Here is a 26,237-nt window from a genome sequence, read left to right as displayed (position 1 = left end):
GGAAAGAGACTGAGAATTGACATTAAAAAAAATAATTTCTTGTCGTCAATTGAAATTTATTGAAATTTATTCGTCTATTTGATGAATGTGTATGAATGGATAAGTAACGATACACACGGGTGAAATTTTCATTTATGGATAGATAATCAATGTATACTTTGTTGTTGATACGGTTGTAGAGGTTCTGGGGATTGAATTAGGTAGTCGATGAGAAGTTATTGATGTTTTATGGATAATAAGGGTGAAGATTGGAGGTCAGAAACTGGCAGAAGTGATCTAATGACAGATCCTGCTTTTGACGAACTCTAAATGCGGCAATGGGCCTCGTGCACCTTTGCTGATGAAGTAGAAGGTAAATTAGAGGTCTGAAGTGATTAGCAATTTTATTTTGGAATTTTGGGGTCTCTCATCTGATTTTCTTACCTATAAGCGACACTGATGCATGTCTAGAGGTGACAGGACAAGCAAAAATCAAGCTCTCAATTCAATCAGACTCCAGACAGCCAAATTGAGGTTCAAGTACCTCATCAGCCTCTTAAACCTCCCAATTTCCAATCTAAATCCCAATCAATCCATCAAAACACACAAATAACAATAAAAATTCGTCATCAAACAATTCTGACATACCTGCATCACTCACAATTATACAGCATATGTCCGATGATAACTTATCACAAGCCAATGCAACAAAATTGATAACAAGACATTGAATTGTTGAAGAATTCATGTCAGTTGTTTTGAAATGTGTCAAAATGACACGAAAATATGGTGATATTGTAAGAAAAAAAAATACAGCAGTAGCATATGAATGAAGTGGCAGTTTGATTGCCATAGGGCATAAAAACATTGCTTTCTACTTTGGTGGACGTGCATCTCTCACTTGTCAGTCAGTCATGTGGAGGTTTTGTGATTTTATTTTGATGGGGTTTTGAGGTGTTTTGGTGGTTTTGTGAGTGGAATATAAAGGAGTGAAGGAGGAATTGGGAAGGTTGTGAGGAGGGTGATGGGTGGATTTGGGATGAGAGGTCGGATGTAGTCTTAGGTATGAAGCTGGTCATTTAGGTTTGATCTGAGGTCTATTAAGAGTATTAAGGCTATAGAGGATATTCTAGTGCTTATTACTTACCTGATGGCTCATGGTGCAATAAATACTAAAGATATCTTTCAATGCAGTATCATTCCAGCTTGATGTTTGGTCAACTTTGAATCTGGCTCAACATCTGCCTGATATAGCCTGGTGCTGCATTTTTACTACAAATCCTTTCCGGGATCCATAATTCGCTAGCCTCACACAATGTTTGTGTTTAATGACCTACCTTAGATTCATCTGAAGCTAGTTCTGGGTTACTCCAGATTAATCAGTCTTATAACCTCAAACATTGATCCAAAACGCACATTTCTGTGAAATCTAGACAAGAAATATCAAAAACCTCAATAAACAACTCAAAACCATCAATAACTTCACCGCACTTATATAATATTATAACATCTAACCCTTCCAAGAACGAAAACAATAAAAACTATAAAAGAAAAATCTTGTTAACGTCAATAAATGGCAATACCGGCCCATTAAAACCTCTACAACATAAAGGCAATATAAAAGCACAAAAGAAAGACATTAGTTGAACAATTTTAAACATTTATGATAATAAAAAATATTCACCCGATTCATCTGTCAAATGCGAATGTCGATACAAAATAGTAGAAAATTTTCTCCATATTAAATTTTATTAATATACCCATATATCTAAGAATTGCAATGTAATTCATGTTTCCATAAAATGTTATTGCAATTCAACATACTTTTAATTTCTCTCTTCCTTCACATTCACATGTTTTTCTCTGTTTATTCCATTCATGTCTATGTTTAGAAAACGAAAAAAAATATAAAAAATATAAAAATTTATATCTTGCATGCGAAAAGAACGAGAACTGAGTGAAATAAGTGTAAAAAACTTCATACAGATATGTGAATTTGTTAGAATTATTCACTTAATGTGATGTTGTAAAAATGCTTATGTATATATGGATAAGGCAGTGAATATAACATAAAGTGAAGTTTATGCATCGAGTTTTGATGTTTATAACTTTAGCAATTAGCTGAGGTACCGTTTTTTTAGACAGAAGAATAATGATGAAAATGTAAAGATGAAGATTACTTTTGTACTTAATGTCTAGTTTGCTTTTCAAGTGTTTCTGGTACTTGAAAATGGTTGTTTTCTACTAATTTCTTGCTTTGATGGATGATAAAGTTCTGGATTTTGTTTGCGTGATGTTCTTGACTTTTGTGATGTGGTACATGAATGTTGGTGTTATATAAACAATATTGAAGGATAGGAACAAGTCTTGTGACAATTTTATGACTCGACAAGATCAAAATTTGAAGAATTCACTCGTTTTTATTGAAGATTTTGTCAAAATTTGGTGAAAAATTCTTAATATCATAGACAATTCTGGATATGCAAAAAAATAACTTTTCAATTTTTTCCAAAAATTTCACACATTTGTATGAAAAGTGAAAACAAAAAACCGCGGATTAAAGAAAACTGTCAAATCGTGTTTTGAAAAAGTGCGGTTAGATGGTACTAGAAGATTGGTGTTGTTTATACATAAAAGAAGGATAAGAAAAATGTCTTGATTTTAGACTATTTGAAAAATAACTCATTTTGAAGATTGACGAAATTTTGCTAAAAAATTCGCCAGTCGATATCATTTCATATAAAATTCGATTAAAGTCACTTTGCTATCATCTGACCCTATCTATCAACTAACCTTGCAGCACTAGTTGTTTTGTCTAATTGGCATTTAACGTAATTGCTCTTACCGAGTGGAAATCACTCTGATTAGTCGATCATATGTCTAGTTAATAACCTGTCATTTAATGTCAAGTTATACTAAAATCAAGCTAATTACTAGTTGACCATATAACTATTCATAATCTGTTTCACACGCAAGTGAGTCTATGGATAAACTATGAAGTTGCTATGAACATTTCTATTAATTTCAGCCTTGTTTCCTTCCCCAATCCATCAAAATTCCATCATACCAATTCAAATAGTTCGTCCACAACTGAATCTTCAAAACCATAAATTTTTCATATAGGCCAAAATAATTTTTCCAACAAAGTATTGTCGGCACTTCTGATGTTCTTCCACTTGTCTTACACTTTTACGCATGAAATGACTTCAAGGTAACAGAAATTTTTGTTATACATCAGATGTTAATTGCTTTATATAATTCATTGACTGATTTCTCATGCTAAAAATGATCTTACTGTGTTACATTTTACATGGAAAATATTATGGAATTGGATTTTTTTGGATAGATGATAAGGAAATTTTGTCAAAGATTTCAAAATTTGCTGAGCACGAATTTTTTGGATTAATTGTGAATTTAGGAACCGGAAGTCATCGATCATTGACTTATATTTTTTGAAAAAATACATGACATGACTGATTTGACATGTCTTATCTCTCAAATTTAATACAATTCAAAATATCACTTTAATCTATATCCTGAGCAGACAATAATACATTATAACTAGTTGAACTCAAGTTAATGTCTAGCACTATCAGAGGGAAATTCCAACTTCAACAAAATTCAAAGGAAATTCCTACTCTTACGTCATACAAGAAACAAAAGCCAACGTGGGATTTCTGAATGAATTATTTTATTTCCATAATTTGTATCTCACAGCTGTAGTGTGTAAAATACCCGAATAGCAGAAATCAGTTTATCGATTAATAGTCGGGCTACAATCAAGCTGACTGATTCCGGACAAACGGTTTAAATTCGACCCTAGACAGACAAGACGCTGACTTCGCACCATGTTAGAGTTAAATCAGTCTGATGACTGATTCTGGATCAATTGTCCAATTTGTTCTATTCGTGATAATCCATTAAACCTAAGGCTCAGACACTCACATTTGAAAATTGTAAAAAAATTTACAATTTTCTTAATTTTGGACGATCTTTGCCACTAGAAAGTATTGTCAAAACTGCACAATTGCTGATACGAGTGTCCCACCCTCGCATCAATCCAAATTCATAACTATGACTCAATAAAAAAACGTCAATTTCACAATAAATCTCCTATAAACTAGAATATAAATCTAAAATGGCAAAAAAGTATTTAAATAATGTCTAGGCAGTATTAATCATCCACATCATTGTTGATATTTTATTTTTATTCTCCTTCATGAGAAACTGTAAAGGAAGATGAATATAAGAAGATGAAATACAGTAAGGAGCGATTAGTTTTGATTTGTAGTTTGTAGTTAAAAGATAGTGAGTAAGCAGATTTCTTTTGAAAAAATTTGATTTATTTGCAATAATTTTACAAGGCTGAATCTATGTGCAATAGAATATAGACTGAGGTAAATGACATTTAAATGTTTTTGATGCTGATTTGTCGGGAGAGGGCGAAGTCGACACGGATTTTGAATGGAAAGGTCGAGGAGGATTTGAGGATTTTGTTGTATGTTTAGCAAGAAGGAGTAAGAGGTAAGGGGGGAAGGGTTGTCGATGCTGAGATCGAGACCGAGACTTCCTGGGTAGTCTCTTAGGTAATCTCTTGAGTAGTCTCTTGGGTAGTCTTTTGGGTAGTCTTTTGGGTAGTCTTTTGGGTAGTCTTTTGGACAGTCTCGTAGGTAGTCTCTTGAGTAGCCTTTTGTGTGCTTTTTTGGGTATTCTCTTGGGTAGTCTCGGTCTCCAGAACATGTCGAGAACGAGACTTTGGGAAACCTCAGTAAAAATGAATATTTTTGGATTTTCTTCGCGAATACTCTAGAAAATTGAAGAATTTGTTCCAAAATGAGGATTGAGGTGGAGTGAGTTGACTGTCAAAGCAATAGCAAGGTCTGAATATGACTAAGCTACAGAACTATCAAACAAGTTACCTTGAATAAACTCTAATTTTTCAGAATTTTTTCTAGAACATTTTCCAGCTCATAAACTCCTAAAAACCATAAAATTCATGTCATTTGACTACAAAAACCAACAATTTATCTAACATACTGTCAGTCAAAGCATTGAACTTGTTATCACCCTTGATAATAATATTATTTTGTGTGCTCAACTATTCTCCAGCACGCAACTTTCCACATGATTCTCTCAAAATTCTAAAACTTCTCTCAATTCTCTCAACAAACTAATTTTAAATGCATCACGTCTGTTATTGTTGACCCATCCGAAATCAAAATGAACTTGTTCCGCTCATAAATCAATTGTCCACCGTTGTTAATGTGTTGTGTATTATACAATAGGATGAAAAAATTGATCTCAAGTGAGTATTTATGACTGCATAAAAAAGAAAATATTAATTTTCATATCTTTTATGACTTGAACAATTTACGTGAAAATTAAAAATATAAAGTGGAGAGACTAACTATCCATAAGTGGCCCGTCATAAAAGCAAACAATAAAAAATTTCAAGTTCGACACAATGCGGCACGGTTAAAAAGGAAAAGTAAGAATTGGAACTTCTAAATAATATTGCGACTTGCTCTTGACATTATCACAGTCTTGTTTACATACAACTTGAGGCTTTTTATTTATTTTCTGCGTATTTCTGGCGAAATGAAAAGAAATGATTTAAAGTGCAGCACGTGCGGGGAGGTTCAATTAATAAGAATATTCATAAATTCATGCACCGGATAGGAGGTTGGAACTAGTGATATTAATTTAATGGCACTATGGATGATAATTGGACGCTGTCAGTTATTTTTCATCATTTTTCCCGACATTCATTAATTTATGTGAGTTTTTCAATATCATGAATAGCTGCTGTGAGTGAATAAATGGGGGTTGTACATTAATGACGGGTTCAGTTTGGTCTGTACTGTGAATTATGATGCAGGAGGCTTCCAATTACAAGATGTGATGTGAAGCGATGGAATATAGGATCCAAATGGCTCAATATTGCAGACCAGACTGGTATTTTCTGGTCTAGGTCGTCCTTTGTCCTGAAAATGCTTTTGGAATTGACGACGATCATGACCAACGCCCCTCAAATTGCTATCCTCATTAAAACGCTAGACATAATCACCAAACGCCCCTCAAAAATCCATAGCATGCGAGATAAGACCAGATGATCATAGAGTCCACATAAATAAATGTGACAGCATTTTGATTAAAATTAGACTTGATCATGAAACGAAAACCAAAAGCATGAAAAATTGCCTCGTATCACGTGTATTTATTTATTTACATCATTTTCTGCTTGTTTGCGATTAGAATGATCATAATGATCAGTCCATTATTGCTTAATTGTATGAATGAATGACTTGGGAATATCGTTTTACATGCGTAAATGAGGTTGATTGTGTAGTAATTTACGCATGCACGCGAGCAATATTTTTTTTTGTGAATGTGGGCGAGTCCAATACAACAGAATGTTTTATTTTTGTTTACTTTTCAATTGATTGTGACTCTTTTGAGAGTTAAATGGAAAGTTATTATGTCCGTTTCCGTATAATTATCGATGTCATAATTGAACGTGGCCCGGGGATCATCATCGTTGATTTTTATGATTTTATTGTTGATATTTTATTGTGATTGAAGGGGTTCTAAAAGAAAATTGAATTGATGATTAATTAAGAGTACTAAATTGGAATTTAAATCAATTTGAATAGAAGGAACAACTCTTTTAAGACTATGACTTGAGGCGACGACTTGTCTTGTGATTTGAACTTGCAACAATCAATTTTAAAGCGACGACTTGTCTTGAGATTTGTGCTTCAAGCATTTGAATTGATAGCAGCGACTTGTCTTCAGATTTAAAATTGAAAGATTCAAACTTGAAGCGTCGAATTTAACCAAAGGTTGCAAATTTACTTTGACTTTTAAAATCCAAATTCAAACTTGAAGCGACGACTTTTCTTAAGGATTAGATTTCAAAGTGTAGCTTTTTTCTAAGATTTGAATTCAAAGTGACGATTTGACTCAAAAGTTAAGTAAAGCGTTGACTAAAAGCAGCGATTTTTGTTCAAATTTCAAGCTTGACGCGACGACTTTTATTAATCATCTGAATTTAAAGCGCCTCTTATTCTTAAGATTTGAACTTAAATCGATGATTTCAAAATTCAAATTTAAAGCATTGACTCTTCTCTAAAGCAATTCAACTGTCTAAATTCAAAAAATTCATAAGAAATCAAAAAACTATCTAAGCATATAAATCTACCTAGAAAAAATCATATAAAGCACATCACGTAATTCTGATGTCACATCAACATCCTGTCCTTTCTCTTTTCACTCAAAATTTCTCCCCAAACAGCAACAAAATTTGACAGAAAAAAAATTGATTTTGCGTGTTGATTTTTAATTATCTGAGAATCTTCATTGTTTAACATTTAAACAGTATTTTGACTACACACAAAAAAATTGGAGGAGGAGAAGTTGAAATTAATAATTCACCTCAATGTGCAGCTATGCATGTCATGTACGCGTAAAGCAAAAAACTTGTGTGAATTAATTTTGTGTGCAAAATTTGGTTCTTCATTTCCTTTTCAAAAAAAGCCTAAAAATAGCCTCCACAGAATGTGACTTGACAATTTACCAATAAATTTTCATTTATCTATAAAAATATTGCGATTCATTTGCAGCTTGCGGCTTCAGACATCGACCATATCGATAATCAATAATCAAGACTGTTTGATTAACGAACGGAGGCACAACAAAAAATATATAAATAAAGTTTTTATGACTCAATTGGCAATAGACGAGAGAGAGAAGAAATGATGAATTTTGCTTATGGCATTTTTAAGAATTGCATCGCTAATTGATCGAGAAATTGCAATTCCTTATGTGGAGATCAAAATTTATCGCACATAATTTTCAATATCTTTTTTCATGGGGGTCGTTCATAAGTTGAGGTTAATTTTTGGGAAAGTTTAGATGGTTTTAATGACTTTTATGGCTTTGGAGGGTCTGAGGGGGTTTAGTGAATCTAAGGGGTCTAAAGAGGGGGCTGAATCTAGAGTCAATTGATCCTATAGAGTTCTGAAGGGTTAAAGAGGTCGACTGACGAGCTAATGATGTGTAAATCCCTATTACACGAGCTACAGTCCTTCAAATGAACAGCAAAGCTCAAAACCCAAAATACCCAACATCCATCACTCACAAACGACCCCCATACACATATGATTTATCGATACTTTACGGTAAATTATGCATTATGGAAGAGAAATGTGATTGGAGAAATTATGATTGATGAATGGCATGCTTGTCTGATTCATGCACACACGTTGCGATTTAAATGAATGCAATTGAATATGAGTCTATAGACATTGATTATAATGATTAAATGTCAACATCAATAAATCTTCGAACATCGGATTAAAATCAGGAATTTAATTCGATATAAATCAAAATTGACTTAAATCATCACTTGATCGGAATCGTCTTGCGGTTTTCGGCTTTATGCCTTCTGGTTATTTATCTCAATCATTTTCAATTTCAATCAATCAGCACGCAAAAAAATCTTTTTTTTTTTGATGATCATGATCATGGCTTGGCTTGTATCAACAGAAAGAGAAATGATCTTTCATCGCATTTGAGTTGCTTGTTATGGAAAGGCCGACAACATGTTTTCCCATAATTAAAAATTACACATAAACACAAAAAATTTTATTTTCTTATTTAATGAAATTGCTTTTTTTTTTATCTTTTGCGATGAAATAATGTGTGCAGTTGGGATATGATGTTGGATAAAAAGTTGCAGAAATGTCAATATGGGGGGAATTTCATAGGCTTATTGTTGAAGGGATTTGGCAGAGTTTGAAGTTGGCTTGGATTTTGCATGGAAATGTCAACTCGAGTCGACTTGGCTCTGTTCAAAGTTCAAGTCGACTTCGAGCGACTTAGGACTAGTTTGTACAAATGACGACGGTCAATATTTCGAAATTTCTGGTTTGGAACTCTTTAGGTACGGTTTTTGGCATACACATGTCTGTGCATTTTAAAATGACATTATGCTACACTTTGGTATTCTTTAGATGTACATCTCAAGGATAGATATAACAATTCCTAACAAACAAGAAGCATGGAACAGAAATACCACTACGGTACCTAAAAGGAAACTCTTTGCTTGCAAGGAAATGGCCCAATCATCATTTTCAGTTAATGTCAAGCCATTCTTCTTTATAACGTTTCTCGGTGTCGTTAGCGGCACCTGGAATTCCCTGAAAAGTACAAAAAGAGTCCCTAAAATCATTTGGAATTGCGACATCAAGCTTACGTTTGTAAATTGTCTTAAAGTTGAGTCGGGTCTAACTAAATCATCAAAATCCACCCAAACTATCTAAAACCCAAAATACACATCAATTTTCACTCAGTTCAAAAGTCAATCCGCCAGCTAATTAAACATTGCGTCATAAAAATCCCAGCCTACCAGCAATAAAAACTATTTTCATTGTCGTCATAAAAATTTACATTGTAAACTTTACATACACAACGTTAACAACGCGTTTCCGATAATTGCGTGCAAATGTCACAATAGAAATAATTTTAACAACACCATTGACCGCAATCTCAATACTTGATTATGAGATTTAACAAATTACTTTCATCGCCTAATTGTAAGTCATTAATTTAAATCGCCAGTCGAGTTTTTTTAGACGCATGAATAGTTTGCAATTTTGTTAAATAAGGCTCGTCTCTCATTTTTGGCAATGGCTGCAAATTCATCGTTTTACTTGCTCACAATGCTCAACTGACTCATGAGCTGACACTCTGAATGTGCTCTCGAAAAATATAAAATATTTTTGAGCGTGCTCAGGTTAGCACGTTTAAAATACGCTGAGCATGCTCATGACGCAACTCAAAATCAAAATTTTGATGTGCTCACCCAGCACACTGCTGAGCATGCTCTTGAACTTAAGCATCTATGCAACTCCATCTGAAATTCACTTTCAATGAGCATTTCTTGGACTCAGTTTATGCAACAAGTCAATCCGAGCATGCTAATTAAATATTGCGTCATAAAAATCCCAGCCTACCATGTGCAATAAAAACTAGCGTGCTCATTGAGCACGTCATGCTCAAGAAATTGAGCACAACGAGAAAATACAAATTTGCTAAACTTTATCGTAGCACAACGTTAACAACTCTGAGCACAACGAGAAAATGTGGTTTATGAAATTATCAACGTTCCGAGCACATTTGCGTGCAAATGTCACAATAGAAAATGTGATTTATAAATTTCAACGTGCTCATTGAGCACATCGTTGAGCAATCTCAAGAAACTTGATTTATGAAATTTAGCGTGCTCACCTGAGCACATCGTTGAGCATGCTCAAGAGCACTCTGAGCACAACGTAAAATGTGGTTAATTTAAATTTCCAGCGAGCTTTTTTATCGACGCGTGAATAGCACACTTGAGCACAACGAGAAAATTGGTTTATGAAATTTCAACGTAAGCTCACCTGAGCTCGTTGAGCATGCTCAAGAGCACACTCTGGCAAACGAGAAAATGTGATTTATGAAATTTCAGCGTGCTCACCTGAGCACATCGTTGAACATGCTCAAGGAGCATACTCTGAGCACAACGAGAAAATTGGTTTATGAAATTTCATGCTTTTTGTTGAGCATGCTCATCTGAGCACAACGAGAAAATGTGATTTATGAAATTTCAGCTGGTGCTCACGATTTGCACACTCTGAGCACAACGTGGAAATGTGGAAAATCTTGGAAAAATCTATGAAAATTATCCACCTGAAAATACAGTGAAACACCGAAAAAAATAAGTTTATTTTGATTATATTGGTTTTGCCATACATAAATTATTAGGTAAAATACAGCGTGGCGTAATGGTGGTTCATTTTGCAACGAAGCGGTCTCAGGTTCGAAAATCATCCAGGTAAAAGCGAAATTTTCTAACTTTGGTTTTTTCAGATTATTAATTAAAAGGAAGTTTATTACAATAACAGTTTTCTAATAGTACTAATATTATAGGATTTAAAAAAGATTCTCTCTCTTCCTTAGTGAATTTTAAATTAATTTTAATTAAAAGTTTGCAATTCATGAGCATGCTCCTATTGCTCTGAGCAAACTTGTCACATGACACTTTTCAAAAAATGTCTTATGTCACAACTGCCACATTCTAGAGCATAGCTCACGATGTGCTCTGAGCACGTTAAAAAGCATGCTCTCTGAGCGTTACTAAAGTAGTAGTATTTTTTGAGGTGGGTTTAGTGAAAAAATGCATAAATTGCAGAATTTTGACTGAGTGTCTTCTTTTGGACTTCAAGTGTTCTTATTTATGACTTAAATGGGCCTGATTATTGCTCATTTTCACAATTGACAAATTGTCTAATTTAGCTAATAATTGACGTTGTCAGGGATCAGACTCCAAAATTCCAAGTGGACAACTTGACATACACATTAACTGTTCAAACCTTTAGATCCATAGCTGCGCGTTTATATGCGTTTCATGGCTTTTGATAGTTTGAACGAGGGAGGACAACTTGACATACTGTCGAATTAATTGCTAGATCCATGTTCGATTAATGACGCATTTTATGATACGGTCCATTATTTCGTATCCTTCGCTGACAGTAAAGATCAATTGTGATCCCTTGTTTCATTCAGGTGCCGACTGAAAGTGGCCCTATAGCTGGTTTCCGCATGCTAATTTCAAATACCCGATGAGGCCCACATTTTGAGTCAAATTTGTAAATTTCCTTCAATTTGAGTCCCAAAATGTCTATAATATTAATTCAAATAAACCAAAATTCCCTAAAAAATGCGCTTTACGCACCACACCAACTCAAATCCCATCCAAACTCCAAATCCCATCTAAAAAAACCCCATACAAAAAAAGTCACGTTTACATTAAATAAAAAAAATCACGGGATTTATAACTGTGTACAAACTACAAAGCATATCCATACAAGTAATGTTAGCCGGTTATCATATTATCAATTTCACTGTATGTCTTCTAGACATTCAACTCAAACTTATGTTACGAAAGAGCGAATAAGCAAAAAGAGACGAAACAACATGCAAAAAAATGCGAAGAGAATGAGAAAGTAGCGATGATTAAAATTATGCGATAAAATAAGCCTTGACATTGAGTACATTGAACACCGCAATGATGACAATTTGCTCTAAATTTTCGTTATTTTCATGCATGATTGATCTATTCCTAAATTCTATGAATAAACAATCAATTAAAAATTTAAATTCATTACCATATGGTCGAGTACGATTTCGTGAACTTGTGGCCGTACACAAAAGTATCGATCGTGTCAATAAATTCTTTTTCTTCCATGTCCATATGCTTCATGTCAAAATAAACATTAAACATTCCTTTTTATGTTGTTTTTGTCATTGAAACAGATCTAATAATACTTTTTTTTATGTAAATAATTTGAGACTTATGAGCAGCACAAATGTTCTTTTTGGGAAGGGTTAAGAAACTTTTATAGTCAAGGGGATGGCTCATTGAGTTCTTAAATTAAATGTTCACATTGTAAAGTCGATGAATTTATGAGCTTAATAGATGACATAAATTTGAGTAGTGACTTATTGGCTTGGGTTATTGTTGATGGAAGTGCTTGTTGACTTTATATTGTTGAGATGTTGAATTGCTTTAGGGTCAACTGCTGTTGATGGGGTCAATGAACTTATTTGGGTTGATATAGAGTCGAATATTTTGGTTTTTGATGCAATTTTCCTGATCGTCAAGCATATCCTTTGATCAGCGGGCATCTAAATGTTGTTCTTACGATAGTCTAAAATTGTTCTTACGCAGCCAGTGGATAGTAAGATTAGAACCAAGCTGTAACTTCCTGGTTAGCTATTAATGCATATCAGGAGCAGTTTGATTCTAATCAAATTGCCAACTAGAATTCAGTGAGAACAACATTTAAGTGTCTGACTATCAGGTACTTAAGACAATTAAATTTTAATCAGATTTGATAATTTATCTTTAAAAGCTACTGGTTCTATATAAGCTTTAGATTCGATTTAAAATCCAGTTTCAAGCCGATATGACTCTTATTTGATGTCGAATTCTATTTAAATCTTAATGTCAAGAGTTTCATGGGCCTCAAGTTTAATTTTGTATAGATTAACCGAATTGTGATGTTTGGGTTATAATTTTAATCATTTTCCTTGTTACTATTGTTGCCTTACTTGAGCTTATTGCTTAATCTTCATGAACATTCTTAATTCTGACTGAAAATTTGATTGCTGCCAAGCTGTGATTGCATCTAAAGAGCGAATTGTTTGGTTATTTTAAATTACCTTCCAGTCCGAGTCTACATAACAGGTTCTAAACTTAAAAAAAGTCATTTTGCTAATCAGAAGGAATGAATTTTATGCAACTTTGTATGAAATAAGCCTTGTAGCTTGACAACATTCCTCAAAAATCAATTTCACAACATCTCCTCATATTTACCAGCATTAAACCTATAAAACAATACAAAAATCCATCTGCACAACTCAGAAATTTCATGCACAACATGCACTTTCCACAACACATTACAATTCCAATCCAGATTAGCCATTATCGAGATAGCAGGCCATTCATTATTCATACAATTGAGAACTGTGTCGATAATAAACAATTTAATAGCAAAAAACTATAAAATTAAATTCAATGAAACAATTCAAGATGAACTAATAAGATTTTCTCATTTTCTTCTACTTTCAGATTCTATTTAGCCCAACATTCGATACAATTTATTTAAATAGAAATAAAAACTTAACAAAATAGATCAATAAAAATGTCACAAAACAACAGCAAGAAGAAATCACAATATGTGCTGCCATTATTAAGTTATAAGCATATCTTTTCATTATTAATATTGCTACTAGTCACATCATCATCAACACAAACGCCATCAACACCGTACGTATGTCCAACGGATTGCGAATGTAACATAGATAACTTCAGTGCCAGATGTGATAATTTAGAATCACTTATAGCCAGTTATAGTAGGAAGCATTCAAATAAAAAATTCATGCCTATAAAGTCACTCGATTTATCGAATAATGAGCTTACAAAAATATCAAATCAATTGGAAGTGCTGGTGAATTTAACAGAATTAAATTTATCACATAATAAATTATCGCAAGTTCGTAAGCTTAATTTTCAACATTTAGAGTCATTGGATTTAAGTCATAATCATATAACATCAGGAAAGTTGTCAAAATTACCGAAGAATATTGTTAACCTCAATCTTGCGTATAATGACATCACATACCTGCCTGTTGATTTTATGAAATTAAAAAAGCTTCGTACACTTGATTTACATGAGAATCCATTAAATTGTACATGCGATACACTTCATGTACGCAATTGGATGTCATATCAGAATGTATGGTCAAGTAAAGTTATTAAATGTACATCACCGCAAATTGTTAAGGGCCAACCATGGTTGCAAGCACGACAAAATGATATTTGCTTAGAGGTATCGACCACGAGAGCTATCAAAAAAACATGGGATGATATTGATGATAATGATGTCATGATGGGTGATCAGCCACAAGAAGATGTTAATGAAGGTGATCAAGTTAAAGATGTTAAGAAGCCTGATTATGAATATGATGAGGAACAAGATGATGGTCAAGATATATTCGATGATATGCAACAGGATGAACCAAAAAATGATGATGATCAATATCAAGACTATGATGATGATAAGAAGGAGAAGAATGAATTAGGTAATGACTTTTTACCAGTTCAAACTGACCATAAAGCTGAGACAACTGCTGCACCAGAAAGTTCTGTTGAAAAAACACAAGCCAATGATGATGATGATGTTGAAGGAAGTGGTGCTGATGAACCAAAAGTTTTGCCTATGAAGGAACATGTTCATGAAGAGAAACCCGACGAATTGACAAAAACAGACGAAGATGAAGAGGATGGATCTGGTGAAGGATCTGGTATACCAATTTTCATTCCAGATAGTCACTCGACAACTGAAGCTGCAGCTGAAGAGACAACAACCGAAAGTTCAAGCAGCTCTGACAGTCAAGAGAAACCACCAGCAGTTGATACAAGCGAAGATGACTATGATGAAGATAAAGAAACAACATTAATTCCAATTGTACCACACGTGCCTGATGAATCTGGCAAGCCAGATGATGATGACCAAAAAGAAGAAGACGATGATGAGACCACATATGGACCAATTTCAGGTAGTTCAACTAAAAAGCATGATTTGAATTTGGGAATATTTAAAGATAACACTGATCCACCAATAGTTCCAGGAATTAAAGTTCAAAAGGACAAAGATAATGTTGAACCACCAAAAGAGCCTGAAGCTGAAGTCGTACCCGATGTTACTGAATCTGGCGAAAAAACAGGCGAAATTAAAACAGCAACAACAGAAGATAATACAGGCACATACATATTATTGGCTATTATCGGTATACTTCTCATTTCATTGATCATTTTCGTCGCAATGAAGAACCGACAAGAGAAACGTAAATCACGTCGTGGATATGATGTTGAGAAGAATGGCGCAACCGAATTACAAGACATGGACAAGAGACAAGGATTGTTGGGCAAACCAATTGAGAAGAATGGTAATGGCAAGCATGCTGAACATTCGCCATTAATTGACTATCCAGATCATAAAGATAATCGACCAGAATTGACATCATTTAAGCCACCAGAAATCACAGTCGATGAGCCCATCCAAGAACTTCCGCAAAAAGAGAAGGAAAAATCTCAACAGAGTCTATACGATATGCCAAATGGTAATGGTAATGTACATGAGCCAATTGAGGCTGTTCACGCAAGTCCAACAAATGGTTCCATACCAAGGACACTTGACAGCGATGATGATGTATTCCATCCTGCATCCGACACACCAATCGATCCCGAATCATTAAATGTTTCACCCGAACCACCAAAACGATACAGTCCAGTCTATTCACCCGTATCGCCGCGATCAGCACGTTACTCGCCTGTTTATTCACCAGAAACGGGACGAGTTAAAATTAAATTGACTGAAACGCCAAAGCCCAAGACACCCGTTGTCGTAACGAGAAGTCGAAGTCGAGCTGGAGATTACGTTAATACACCAAACAACTAATGAATGCCTTCTTTTTCATTTGTCTATTTCCTTCTTTTCATATTCACACAAAATTGTGTGAATATATTGTTTTTTGTTTTACAGAAATCTACTTTTTTCGATTTACTGCTTCAGCCTTGCCAAATTATAAAAAAGTTCGGTCATTCAAAGTTTGTGCTTCGTATTACCTATCTAATGGTAAAAACTACTTCATGATTGGTGCTTCCAGTGCCGAGAAATCGCAAAAAATCACGACAAGTTAGTTAGTTTCCGCGAAAACTCAATTTTAACACAAAGTTAAGACTTCCGGTTTTTTCTATCGATAGATATTGGTTATCACACGAGCTGTATAGTTTTTGGGGTCATGAGATGCATCCACTGAGGCACAAAATGCAAAAAACTGAAATTTTTTCCCTAAATATTAGCCGCTTATTCCAAAACACGTGTTTAAATAAACGATTATTTCAAAACATATTTTAATTTGGTGAAAAAATAAAAATTCTATGAACTGGATCTTACTGGATCTAATTTTGATGGTCTAGAAGTGGGCTGGATCCTACTGGATCCTGTTTTTATGTGTCTAGAAGTAAAATGGATCCTACTGGATCTTGTTTTAAAGGTCTGGAAGTGAACTGGATCCGACTGGATCTTGTTCCTCCTCTTGGTGAACATAAAAAATTTTTTTTTCTGCATAGGGAATCTCCTATATCCTATGAAAAACTATCCAAAAAGTTTAAAGTCATAATCACAATTAATAAAGTCATAATCACAAATAAAAATATTGTCCACTGGATCTTACTGGATCTCATTTTGATGGTCTAGAAGTGGACTGGATCCTACTGGATCTTGTTTTTATGTGTCTAGAAGTAAAATGGATCCTACTGGATCTTGTTTTAAAGGTCTGGAAGTGAACTGGATCCGACTGGATCTTGTTCCTCCCCTTGGTGCACATAAAATTTTTTTTTTTCTGCATAGGGAATCTCCTATATCCTATAAAAAATCATCCCCAAAAGTTTAAAATCATAATCTCTTCATCTCTCTTTAATCATATTCACACAAAATTGTGTGAATATATTGTTTTTTGTTTTACAGAAATCTACTTTTTTCGATTTACTGCTTCAGCCTTGCCGAATTATAAAAAAGTTCGGTCATTCAAAGTTTGTGCTTCGTATTACCTATCTAATGGTAAAAACTACTTCATGATTGGTGCTTCCAGTGCCGAGAAATCGCAAAAAATCACGTTCTGTCCTTTAGCAAGTTAGTTAGTTTCCGCGAAAACTCAATTTTAACACAAAGTTAAGACTTCCGGTTTTTTCTATCGATAGATATTGGTTATCACACGAGCTGTATAGTTTTTGGGGTCATGAGATGCATCCACTGAGGCACAAAATGCAAAAAACTGAAATTTTTTCCCTAAATATTAGCCGCTTATTCCAAAACACGTGTTTCAAAAAAAATAGACAATTAAAAGTATTTCTTCTATATTTTTCATGATCTAAAAATCATTAATTTATATACATGTTTTATCCAAATTACTGTTAGTACTTTTTATTGATATTTGGCTGATTGCATTTGGATACAAGGAATTGAAATCTTAAGGTCGTGAGATCGAATCCTATGAAATTCCGAAATTTTTTTTTCCATTTTTTTTGAGTTTTTTTTTGAATACTTGAAGTATACAAAAATAAATGTAAATATTAAATGATATTTATCTATCCATAAATGTGCTTAATTTTACACGCTTTTATTCAAGTCACTCTGTTTGTATGCGTCAAATCTTGCAATCGATTTTTCGACCACTTCTGTTGCTCCAATTGAGCTCAAATTTTTTCTACATATGTATTCCCGATGACAATACAATATTTAGGCTTTTTGAAAACACAAAAATGCTTAATTATGCTATAATTAATTAAAAATTATTTGATATGGGAAAAAAATCCGAAGTCAATCAAGTATATTCTCAATGTACATGAATTAGACTATTAATAGAGCTAAAATCCAGTTTATATGATTTACTGTGCATTCGTTAATAATACCAGCTATTAATTATATTAAATATACTATTTGTTTAAAGTATTTTTGGAAGAGAAAAAACAAAGATAAGTATTTTTCTCATGGAATATTTAAAATTCAAAAAACCGTTAAAGTTTGAATCTCAAACAACCGTTTAATTAAAATGAAATTTCCATTAAAATTTATTTATGCATATTGAATCTGGACATAATGTGTCTGGATCTTGATATTATGGACATATTGTGTCAGGATGTTAACAGGGTTCTAAATACGGTTCTGGATGTTACTGGATCTTGCTACATTGTATAAATATGGTTCTGGATGTTACTGGATCTTGCTACATTGTATAAATATGGTCCTGGATATTACTGGATCTTCCTAAACTGTATAAATATGGTTCTGGATGTTACTGGATCTTGCTAAACTGTATAAATATGATTCTGAATGTTACTGGATCTTCCTAAACTGTATAAATATGGTTCTGGATGTTACTGGATCTTGCTAAACTGTATAAATATGATTCTGAATGTTACTGGATCTTGCTATAGTGTAAAAATATGGTTCTGGATGTTACTGGATCTTACTAAACTGTATAAATATGGTGCTGGATGTTACTGGATCTTGATATAGTGTATTAATATGGCTCTGGATGTTACTGGATCTTGCTATATTGTATAAATATGGCTCTGGATGTTACTGGATCTTACTAAACTGTAAAAATACGGTTCTGGATGTTACTGGATCTTGCTATAGTGTATAAATACGGTTCTGGATGTTACTGGATCTTACTAAACTGTATAAATACGGTTCTGAATGTTCCTGGATCTTGTTATATTGAATAAATATGGCTCTGGATGTTACTGGTTCTTACTAAACTGTATAAATATGGTGCTGGATGTTACTGGATCTTGCTAAACTGTATAAATACGGTTCTGGATGTTACTGGATCTTGCTATAGTGTTAAAATATGGTTCTGGATGTTACTGGATCTTACTAAACTGTATAAATACGGTTCTGGATGTTACTGGATCTTGCTATATTGTATAAATATGGCTCTGGATGTTACTGGATCTTACTAAACTGTATAAATATGGTCCTGGATGTTACTGGATCTTGATATACAGTATAAATATAGTCCTGGATGTTACTGGATTTTGTTATATTGTATAAATATGGTCCTGGATGTTACTGGATCTTACTTTACAGTAAAATGTTAATGTTGTTGAGGTCTCAATGTGAAAACGAATAATTTAATAATTATATCTATACATAGTCGGAAGCGAAGCGAAGTGGAGTCCGACATTACTGTGATCTATACACAGTCGGACGAACGAAGCGGAGCGAAGTGGAGTCGGACATTACTGTGATCTATACACAGTCGGACGAACGAAGCGAAGCGAAGTGGAGTCCGACATTACTGTGATCTATACACAGTCGGACGAACGAAGCGAAGCGAAGTGGAGTCCGACATTACTGTGATCTATACACAGTCGGACGAACGAAGCGAAGCGAAGTGGAGTCCGACATTACTGTGATCTATACACAGTCGGACGAACGAAGCGGAGCGAAGTGGAGTCCGACATTTTTGTGATCTATACACAGTCGGACGAACGAAGCGAAGCGAAGTGGAGTCCGACATTACTGTGACCTATACACAGTCGGACGAACGAAGCGAAGCGAAGTGGAGTCCGACGTTACTGTGATCTATACACAGTCGGACGAACGAAGCGAAGCGAAGTGGAGTCCGACATTACTGTGACCTGTACACAGTCGGACGAACGAAGCGAAGCGAAGTGGAGTCCGACGTTACTGTGATCTATACACAGTCGGACGAACGAAGCGAAGCGAAGTGGAGTCCGACATTACTGTGATCTATACACAGTCGGACGAACGAAGCGAAGCGAAGTGGAGTCCGACATTACTGTAATCTATACACAGTCGGACGAACGAAGCGGAGCGAAGTGGAGTCCGACATTACTGTGATCTATACACAGTCGGACGAACGAAGCGAAGCGAAGTGGAGTCCGACATTACTGTGATCTATACACAGTCGGACGAACGAAGCGAAGCGAAGTGGAGTCCGACATTACTGTGACCTATACACAGTCTGAAGAACGAAACGAAGCGAATTGAACCGTCACCGAAATATTTTAAGTATTTACGTAAACGAATTGAATACACATGGGTCGAAAAATCTCTTACTTGATATGACTAAAAAGAATAAAATAAATTTATATAAAAAAAAACTTTTTTAAAAAGTACACGCTTTTATTCATGAGTGAACTAAAAAGAAGAAAATAATTTTTTTCCGGACACACAAATATAAAACAAAATTTTTAACTAAAAATAAAAGCTTGGGGCGCTCATAATATACATAATGTTATACATTCTTAGTTACTTGTACATTCAAGCCCACTACTCAACAAGATATAACAAGCAGATTTACTCCAATAGATATTAATATGTAAATTGATAAGATTCTATTTTAGCACTAAAAAGAAAAGTTAAATTAGTGCATAAAGAGAATTAGGAAATTGTAGTCAAGCATCCCGAACAGACAAGATGCATGCTCATGAGTATGCTCATATAGTTGAGCATGTTCAATTACATTAATTGAGTATACATATAAGCAAGCTCATGAAAATGAGAATATTCATTGCCTGCTCTGTCGACTACTGTAAATGGTAAACGCTGACATTTATACAATTTCAAGACTATGTCCAAGTAACTAAGAATGTATAACCTTATGTCTATTATGAGCGCCCCACGCTTTTATTTTTAGTTAAAAATTTTGTTTTATATTTGTGTGTCCGGAAAAAAATTATTTTCTTCTTTTTAGTTCACTCATGAATAAAAGCGTGTACTTTTTAAAAAAGTTTTTTTTTATATAAATTTATTTAGTAAACAAAATCGAAGTGAACAAGGTTAAATCAAAATACTTCTTAAGAATCAATACATTTAGCATAGTTCGTATAGATCACAATACGAATATAAGTACTCAGCCCAGCTCGTATAGTGATCTATATAAGTACTGCAATCTACCCAAGTCGGGCGAGCGAAGCTCAGCCCGGCTCGTATAGTGATCTATATAAGTACTGTAATCTACCCAAGTCGGGCGAGCGAAGCTCAGCCCGGCTCGTATAGTGATCTATATAAGTACTGTAATCTACCCAAGTCGGGCGAGCGAAGCTCAGCCCGGCTCGTATAGTGATCTATATTAGTACTGTAATCTACCCAAGTCGGGCGAGCGAAGCTCAGCCCGGCTCGTATAGTGATCTATATAAGTACTGCAATCTACCCAAGTCGGGCGAGCGAAGCTCAGCCCGGCTCGTATAGTGATCTATATAAGTACTGTAATCTACCCAAGTCGGGCGAGCGAAGCTCAGCCCGGCTCGTATAGTGATCTATATTAGTACTGTAATCTACCCAAGTCGGGCGAGCGAAGCTCAGCCCGGCTCGTATAGTGATCTATATAAGTACTGCAATCTACCCAAGTCGGGCGAGCGAAGCTCAGCCCGGCTCGTATAGTGATCTATATAAGTACTATAATCTATCCAAGTCGGGCGAGCGAAGCTCAACCCGGTTCGTATAGTGATCTATATAAATACTGTATTTTCTCAAACATTAGAAACTGCATATCTATGAAAATATGTTGCAGTGATTAGAAAAACAGTTCGAGCGAAGCTCGAACATTAATAGTTCGAACGCAGTTCGGACTTGGTTGAGCGAAGCTCACAAATTTTGCGACCTGAACGGAGCGAAGCGAGTGAAGGCGTGAAAATTTTCCCAAACATTAGAAACTACATATCTATGAAAATATGTTGCCGCGAGTAGAAAAACAGTTCGAGCGAAGCTCGAACATTAATAGTTCGAACGCAGTTCGGACTTGGTTGAGCGAAGCTCACAAATTTTGCGACCTGAACGGAGCGAAGCGAGTGAAGGCGTGAAAATTTTCACAAACATTAGAAACTACATATCTATGAAAATATGTTGCCGCGAGTAGAAAAACAGTTCGAGCGAAGCTCGAACATTAATAGTTCGAACGCAGTTCGGACTTGGTTGAGCGAAGCTCACAAATTTTTGCGACCTGAACGGAGCGAAGCGAGTGAAGGCGTGAAAATTTTCCCAAACATTAGAAACTACATATCTATGAAAATATGTTGCCGTGAGTAGAAAAACAGTTCGAGCGAAGCTCGAACATTAATAGTTCGAACGCAGTTCGGACTTGGTTGAGCGAAGCTCACAAATTTTTGCGACCTGAACGGAGCGAAGCGAGTGAAGGCGTGAAAATTTTCCCAAACATTAGAAACTACATATCTATGAAAATATGTTGCCGTGAGTAGAAAAACAGTTCGAGCGACATTAAAAGTTCGAACGTAGTACGAACTGTACATGTTATACTCCATGTAAATAATTTTAGTTAATGTGCAAGTAATCATTATTTATTTCATAAATCTCTTATTTTGTTCAAGTTGTTTTATTTATATTTTTTACTTTTCTGTACAGTTTTCTGATCTACGTATTGTGTGAATATTCTCATGAAGCGTGATCCGCTTCATTACTAGTTTTTTGTTTTATTTTGAATTTTTATTAATATTTTAATTATTTTTTTTTTGAATGAATGACGAGAAAAACTAAAAAATTTTAATTAGGGCAAACAATAAAAAAAGTTAATAATTTTTTTGTGGAGACGATAGAAAAGTATGTAATGGATGGTGTATGAATGGATGTTCGATGGGATGGAAAATATTTCGATGAAAAAAAACCTAGATTTCTTATTAATAATCACAACAAAAAACACATTATTTTAAATTTGGCAGTGGATGAGGATTCTCATTAGGAATTTTAATAGTTTTGTATTAAGGTAGCTAGTGAGCATCCTTATTCGGCTGTCGAGAATAGAAAGAGAAACATTAAATAAATAAAAAATTATTTAAAGTAAATGAATATTAATTTTTCTTGAAAGTTTCTATTAGAAAAGTAAATAGAAGTGTTTGTTGTAGGAATTGGTCAGTTTTTGAGTACGGAGGTCAATGTTGGAGCAATGTGGCTAGTTTGAAGTGTCTGAGGATATGAAACTATTAAGGAAATTCATGAAGCTTCGTATGACAATCACATCCTTATTCTCTAGTCTAAGAATTGGTCTGGGTCTCTGAGTGGCACCGAGACCAAAATGGGCATGGAGACCGAACCGAGCATTGAGACTGAACCGGGCATTGAGACCGAACCGAGCATTGAGACCGAACCGGGCATTGAGACCGAACCGGGCATTGAGACCGAGCCGAGAATTGAGACCGAGAATAGAACCGGTACAGAGACGGAGTCTGAGACCAGCATCGAGTCCGGCATCGAAATTATAAAGAAATATTCACCTTAGTCTGTACCTCAATTTTCACAATTTTATAGAAGCAAATGATGTTTAGTTCAGCCATATCGAGCGTCACACAAATGACTAACACTAGTCTTCTTCAATTTTGCACTGTTCAGTCTAAATCGTTTACAAAATAATCCCAAATATGGACTTTGAGAGCTTTTGTTCCATTAAATGTCATTTATGATGTCACTCTTTCACAAATTTAAAAATGATTTGTCAGCCAAGAACCTGTATTTTTGAAAAAATTCAAAATATAATACTTTTGAAGATATATGGCATCGTAACATTTGGATTGTGCATCGATTTTTAAGTCAAATGTCATAATGCTGATGGTTTTTAACCAGTTTTAAGTTTTGCGGAATTGAGACAGTATGGCGATACTAAAAATGATTTAAATATACGGATTGTGTCTAATCTGACCCAAAGCCGGAATCACGCTGGTCTTGGGGTTCATTATTTTCTGAATCCTATTTGACGCATTGTTTTAGAGATCAGCTCATTTGGTGGCTATTCAATTCCTTTTGTTACTTTACAAAACAATTTATAAATGCAAATCGATTGAGGATCTTATTTACACCATATGGTGATTTCATTGGTTTTACCATGCATATTCATCAATTAGATAAATTATGTCAGCAATCTTAAAAGTAAATTAATTTTCAAAAATGTTATCAACCCTAGCAGGCAAAGAGCGTGCTTTACTTGAATATACAAGTTAAGCATGCTCGCGAGTGTATTCTATGCTTACTCTACTCTCTGCCTGCTTGAGCAATCGATAATCCTAATTTATTATGTTCTGTGGTCATCAGTAACCAAACATCAATATTCAAAATGAAATAATTCAATGTGTTCTTGAGGAAATTAAAGTAAAAGTAAGGTAGAATTTTAGTAATGTGATTTAATTTGATAAACAACTTAAACAAATGTGTTCAAAATTTTTGTAAAGAAAGTAATTTTGCATGATTGATGTTTGGTTTTGAAGATTTACTTTTTGATTTGAGGAAATGAACAGAGCTCGAAATTGACTCGAGCTTTAAAATGAGTCTATAGTTAACCAGTCCATAGAAGTTAACTTCGAATTGTGCAAATTAAGAAGGCCCTGTCGTGGAGCTTTTGACCCTAACAGAGCAAACAGAGAGAAACCCTCCTGAGCATGCTAAATTGGTATAACCCAGCATTCGAGAGCATGCTCTTCGTCTGTTGGGTTAAGACTCAGCAAAAGCTCATTTACTATGAAATAATAAATGAAGAAAGCCGACTAAATATGAGCCGCTCGGGAAAATATAGTATGATAAACTAGAGGATCTCTTTTGCAAGTCCAAGGTCTTTACACTCACTTACTTACTGGAACCATACTTCAACTTGGAACATAGATTGCTACAAAAGACTTTCCATCAGACTTTACTGCTGACTAAATCACAAGCCTTGTACAAATTCTCAGTTGTCTACATTGGAACATGATAACCGAAAGGAAGTTCTTAGCCACAATTAAGCCACCACAGCTCCAATTTATAATAGTCCACAACCAAGACCTGACCAATTTCCATTCAATAAACAAAACCAGAGAATAAAAACAATTGTATATTTAAAAAAAACTTTACATACACACATTACTATTTGATTTATAGAGTCAGAGTGAAAATGATAAAATATAGCTTATAAAGTGAAAACAAACAATGTTATAGCTTCATCTTAATTTAAAAAAGTAAATCAAAAAAATGAGAGAAGAAATGTTTTAAAAAAATATGAAGAAGAAATCAATTAAACACATATCGATATAAGTCAATTTGAAACATTTAAAAATGAGAAAAATTATAATATAAAAAAAAATGATCAAAAATGATAAGTTAAAATAAATCGAAAAATAATAAAAAAATTTATCTAATTGCTGTTTTTTGACTCATTCGCCGCGTCATTTTAATAGACTTTTGCATTTCCATTTCAGATGATTTTTATGTTTCAGTGGATTTATCAACTTAGGAATCTGAATGACTAACAACTTTAAAGTCAGCTAGGAGCAATTAAAATGTATTACATAAAAACTTTCTTTAAAATTTGATATGATGAAATTGAGTATGACTTAATACAAGAAATAATTTAAAAGACGTTTCCTTTTATTGATAAGCTTTATGGAGAATTGTTTAGGATTTATTAGACTGACTTATTTTTCAGGGTATTACAATTTTTTATTGCTTTGCAGCTGACTGGAGTTTCGAGCAGTCTTGTTTTAAAGAAATCTCCAAGAATGAATCCAAGAATGGAAAGTCTTGATCTCGGTATCGAGCACGAGAGGTACAAATGAAGAAGGCTCCAATAATCTTCATTTATTAACACGATATGAAAGTCGCTAATATTTGGCGGTGAAAGAGGTTTAGTGGAGCTTTCTTCATTTGTGTCGCTCGAGGAGAACTCTTTAAGTTGCTGTCCTTTTATAAGTTGATTTCGGAAATAAACGATTGCCTTTCCATTCCTAGCTTGAATGTGGATCTACCATCCTTCAGTCGAGGTGCTTTGGAAAGACTTTTATTCTATCCTTTAATGTACTTGCTATTTATGTCAATGGCAAATATGTAGGATTTATAGTGAGATCCCAATGAACCTCTGATTCACTTGATGACTTCAACTAGCAGACAATAAGTTTGTTCTTAGGAGTAGAGTGAACTGAGAGCAACGTACTCTTGAGATCATGCTCTTTGCCTGTTAGGGTTCGAGATTTAAAAGGATCATAAACAATCAATAGAACATTTTTCAGGATTCACTGAGTTTGATCTTAATTCTTCACTTTTTGGTAGATAATATAAGCTAATAATGTTAAGGAACAAAAA

At 34.3% G+C, this 26,237-nt stretch overlaps 1 protein-coding gene across 2 annotated transcripts in view; it reads left to right on the top strand.

Annotated features, from left to right (window-relative positions):
- wdp (Leucine rich repeat protein windpipe) overlaps positions 1-16,078 on the top strand; it is a 62,770-nt gene extending 46,692 nt beyond the window's left edge. For both annotated transcript variants that reach the window (XM_070645200.1, XM_070645199.1), the window contains 2 exons: positions 13,655-15,144; positions 15,211-16,078. In XM_070645200.1, the coding sequence (XP_070501301.1) occupies positions 13,728-15,144; positions 15,211-16,046 (2,253 nt within the window). In that variant the 5' untranslated portion in view covers positions 13,655-13,727 and the 3' untranslated portion in view covers positions 16,047-16,078. The remainder of the gene's footprint in view (positions 1-13,654; positions 15,145-15,210) is intronic.
- The last annotated feature ends 10,159 nt before the right edge of the window (positions 16,079-26,237 follow it).

This window comes from Chironomus tepperi, unplaced genomic scaffold (genome assembly GCF_022539635.2).
Source record: "Chironomus tepperi strain 1889 unplaced genomic scaffold, CSIRO-AGI_Ctep_v1 contig_353, whole genome shotgun sequence".
NCBI classification, from domain to species: Eukaryota; Metazoa; Arthropoda; class Insecta; order Diptera; family Chironomidae; genus Chironomus; species Chironomus tepperi.
Note: the sequence above shows the minus strand (reverse complement) of the source record. Positions and strands in the feature narration are given on the sequence as shown.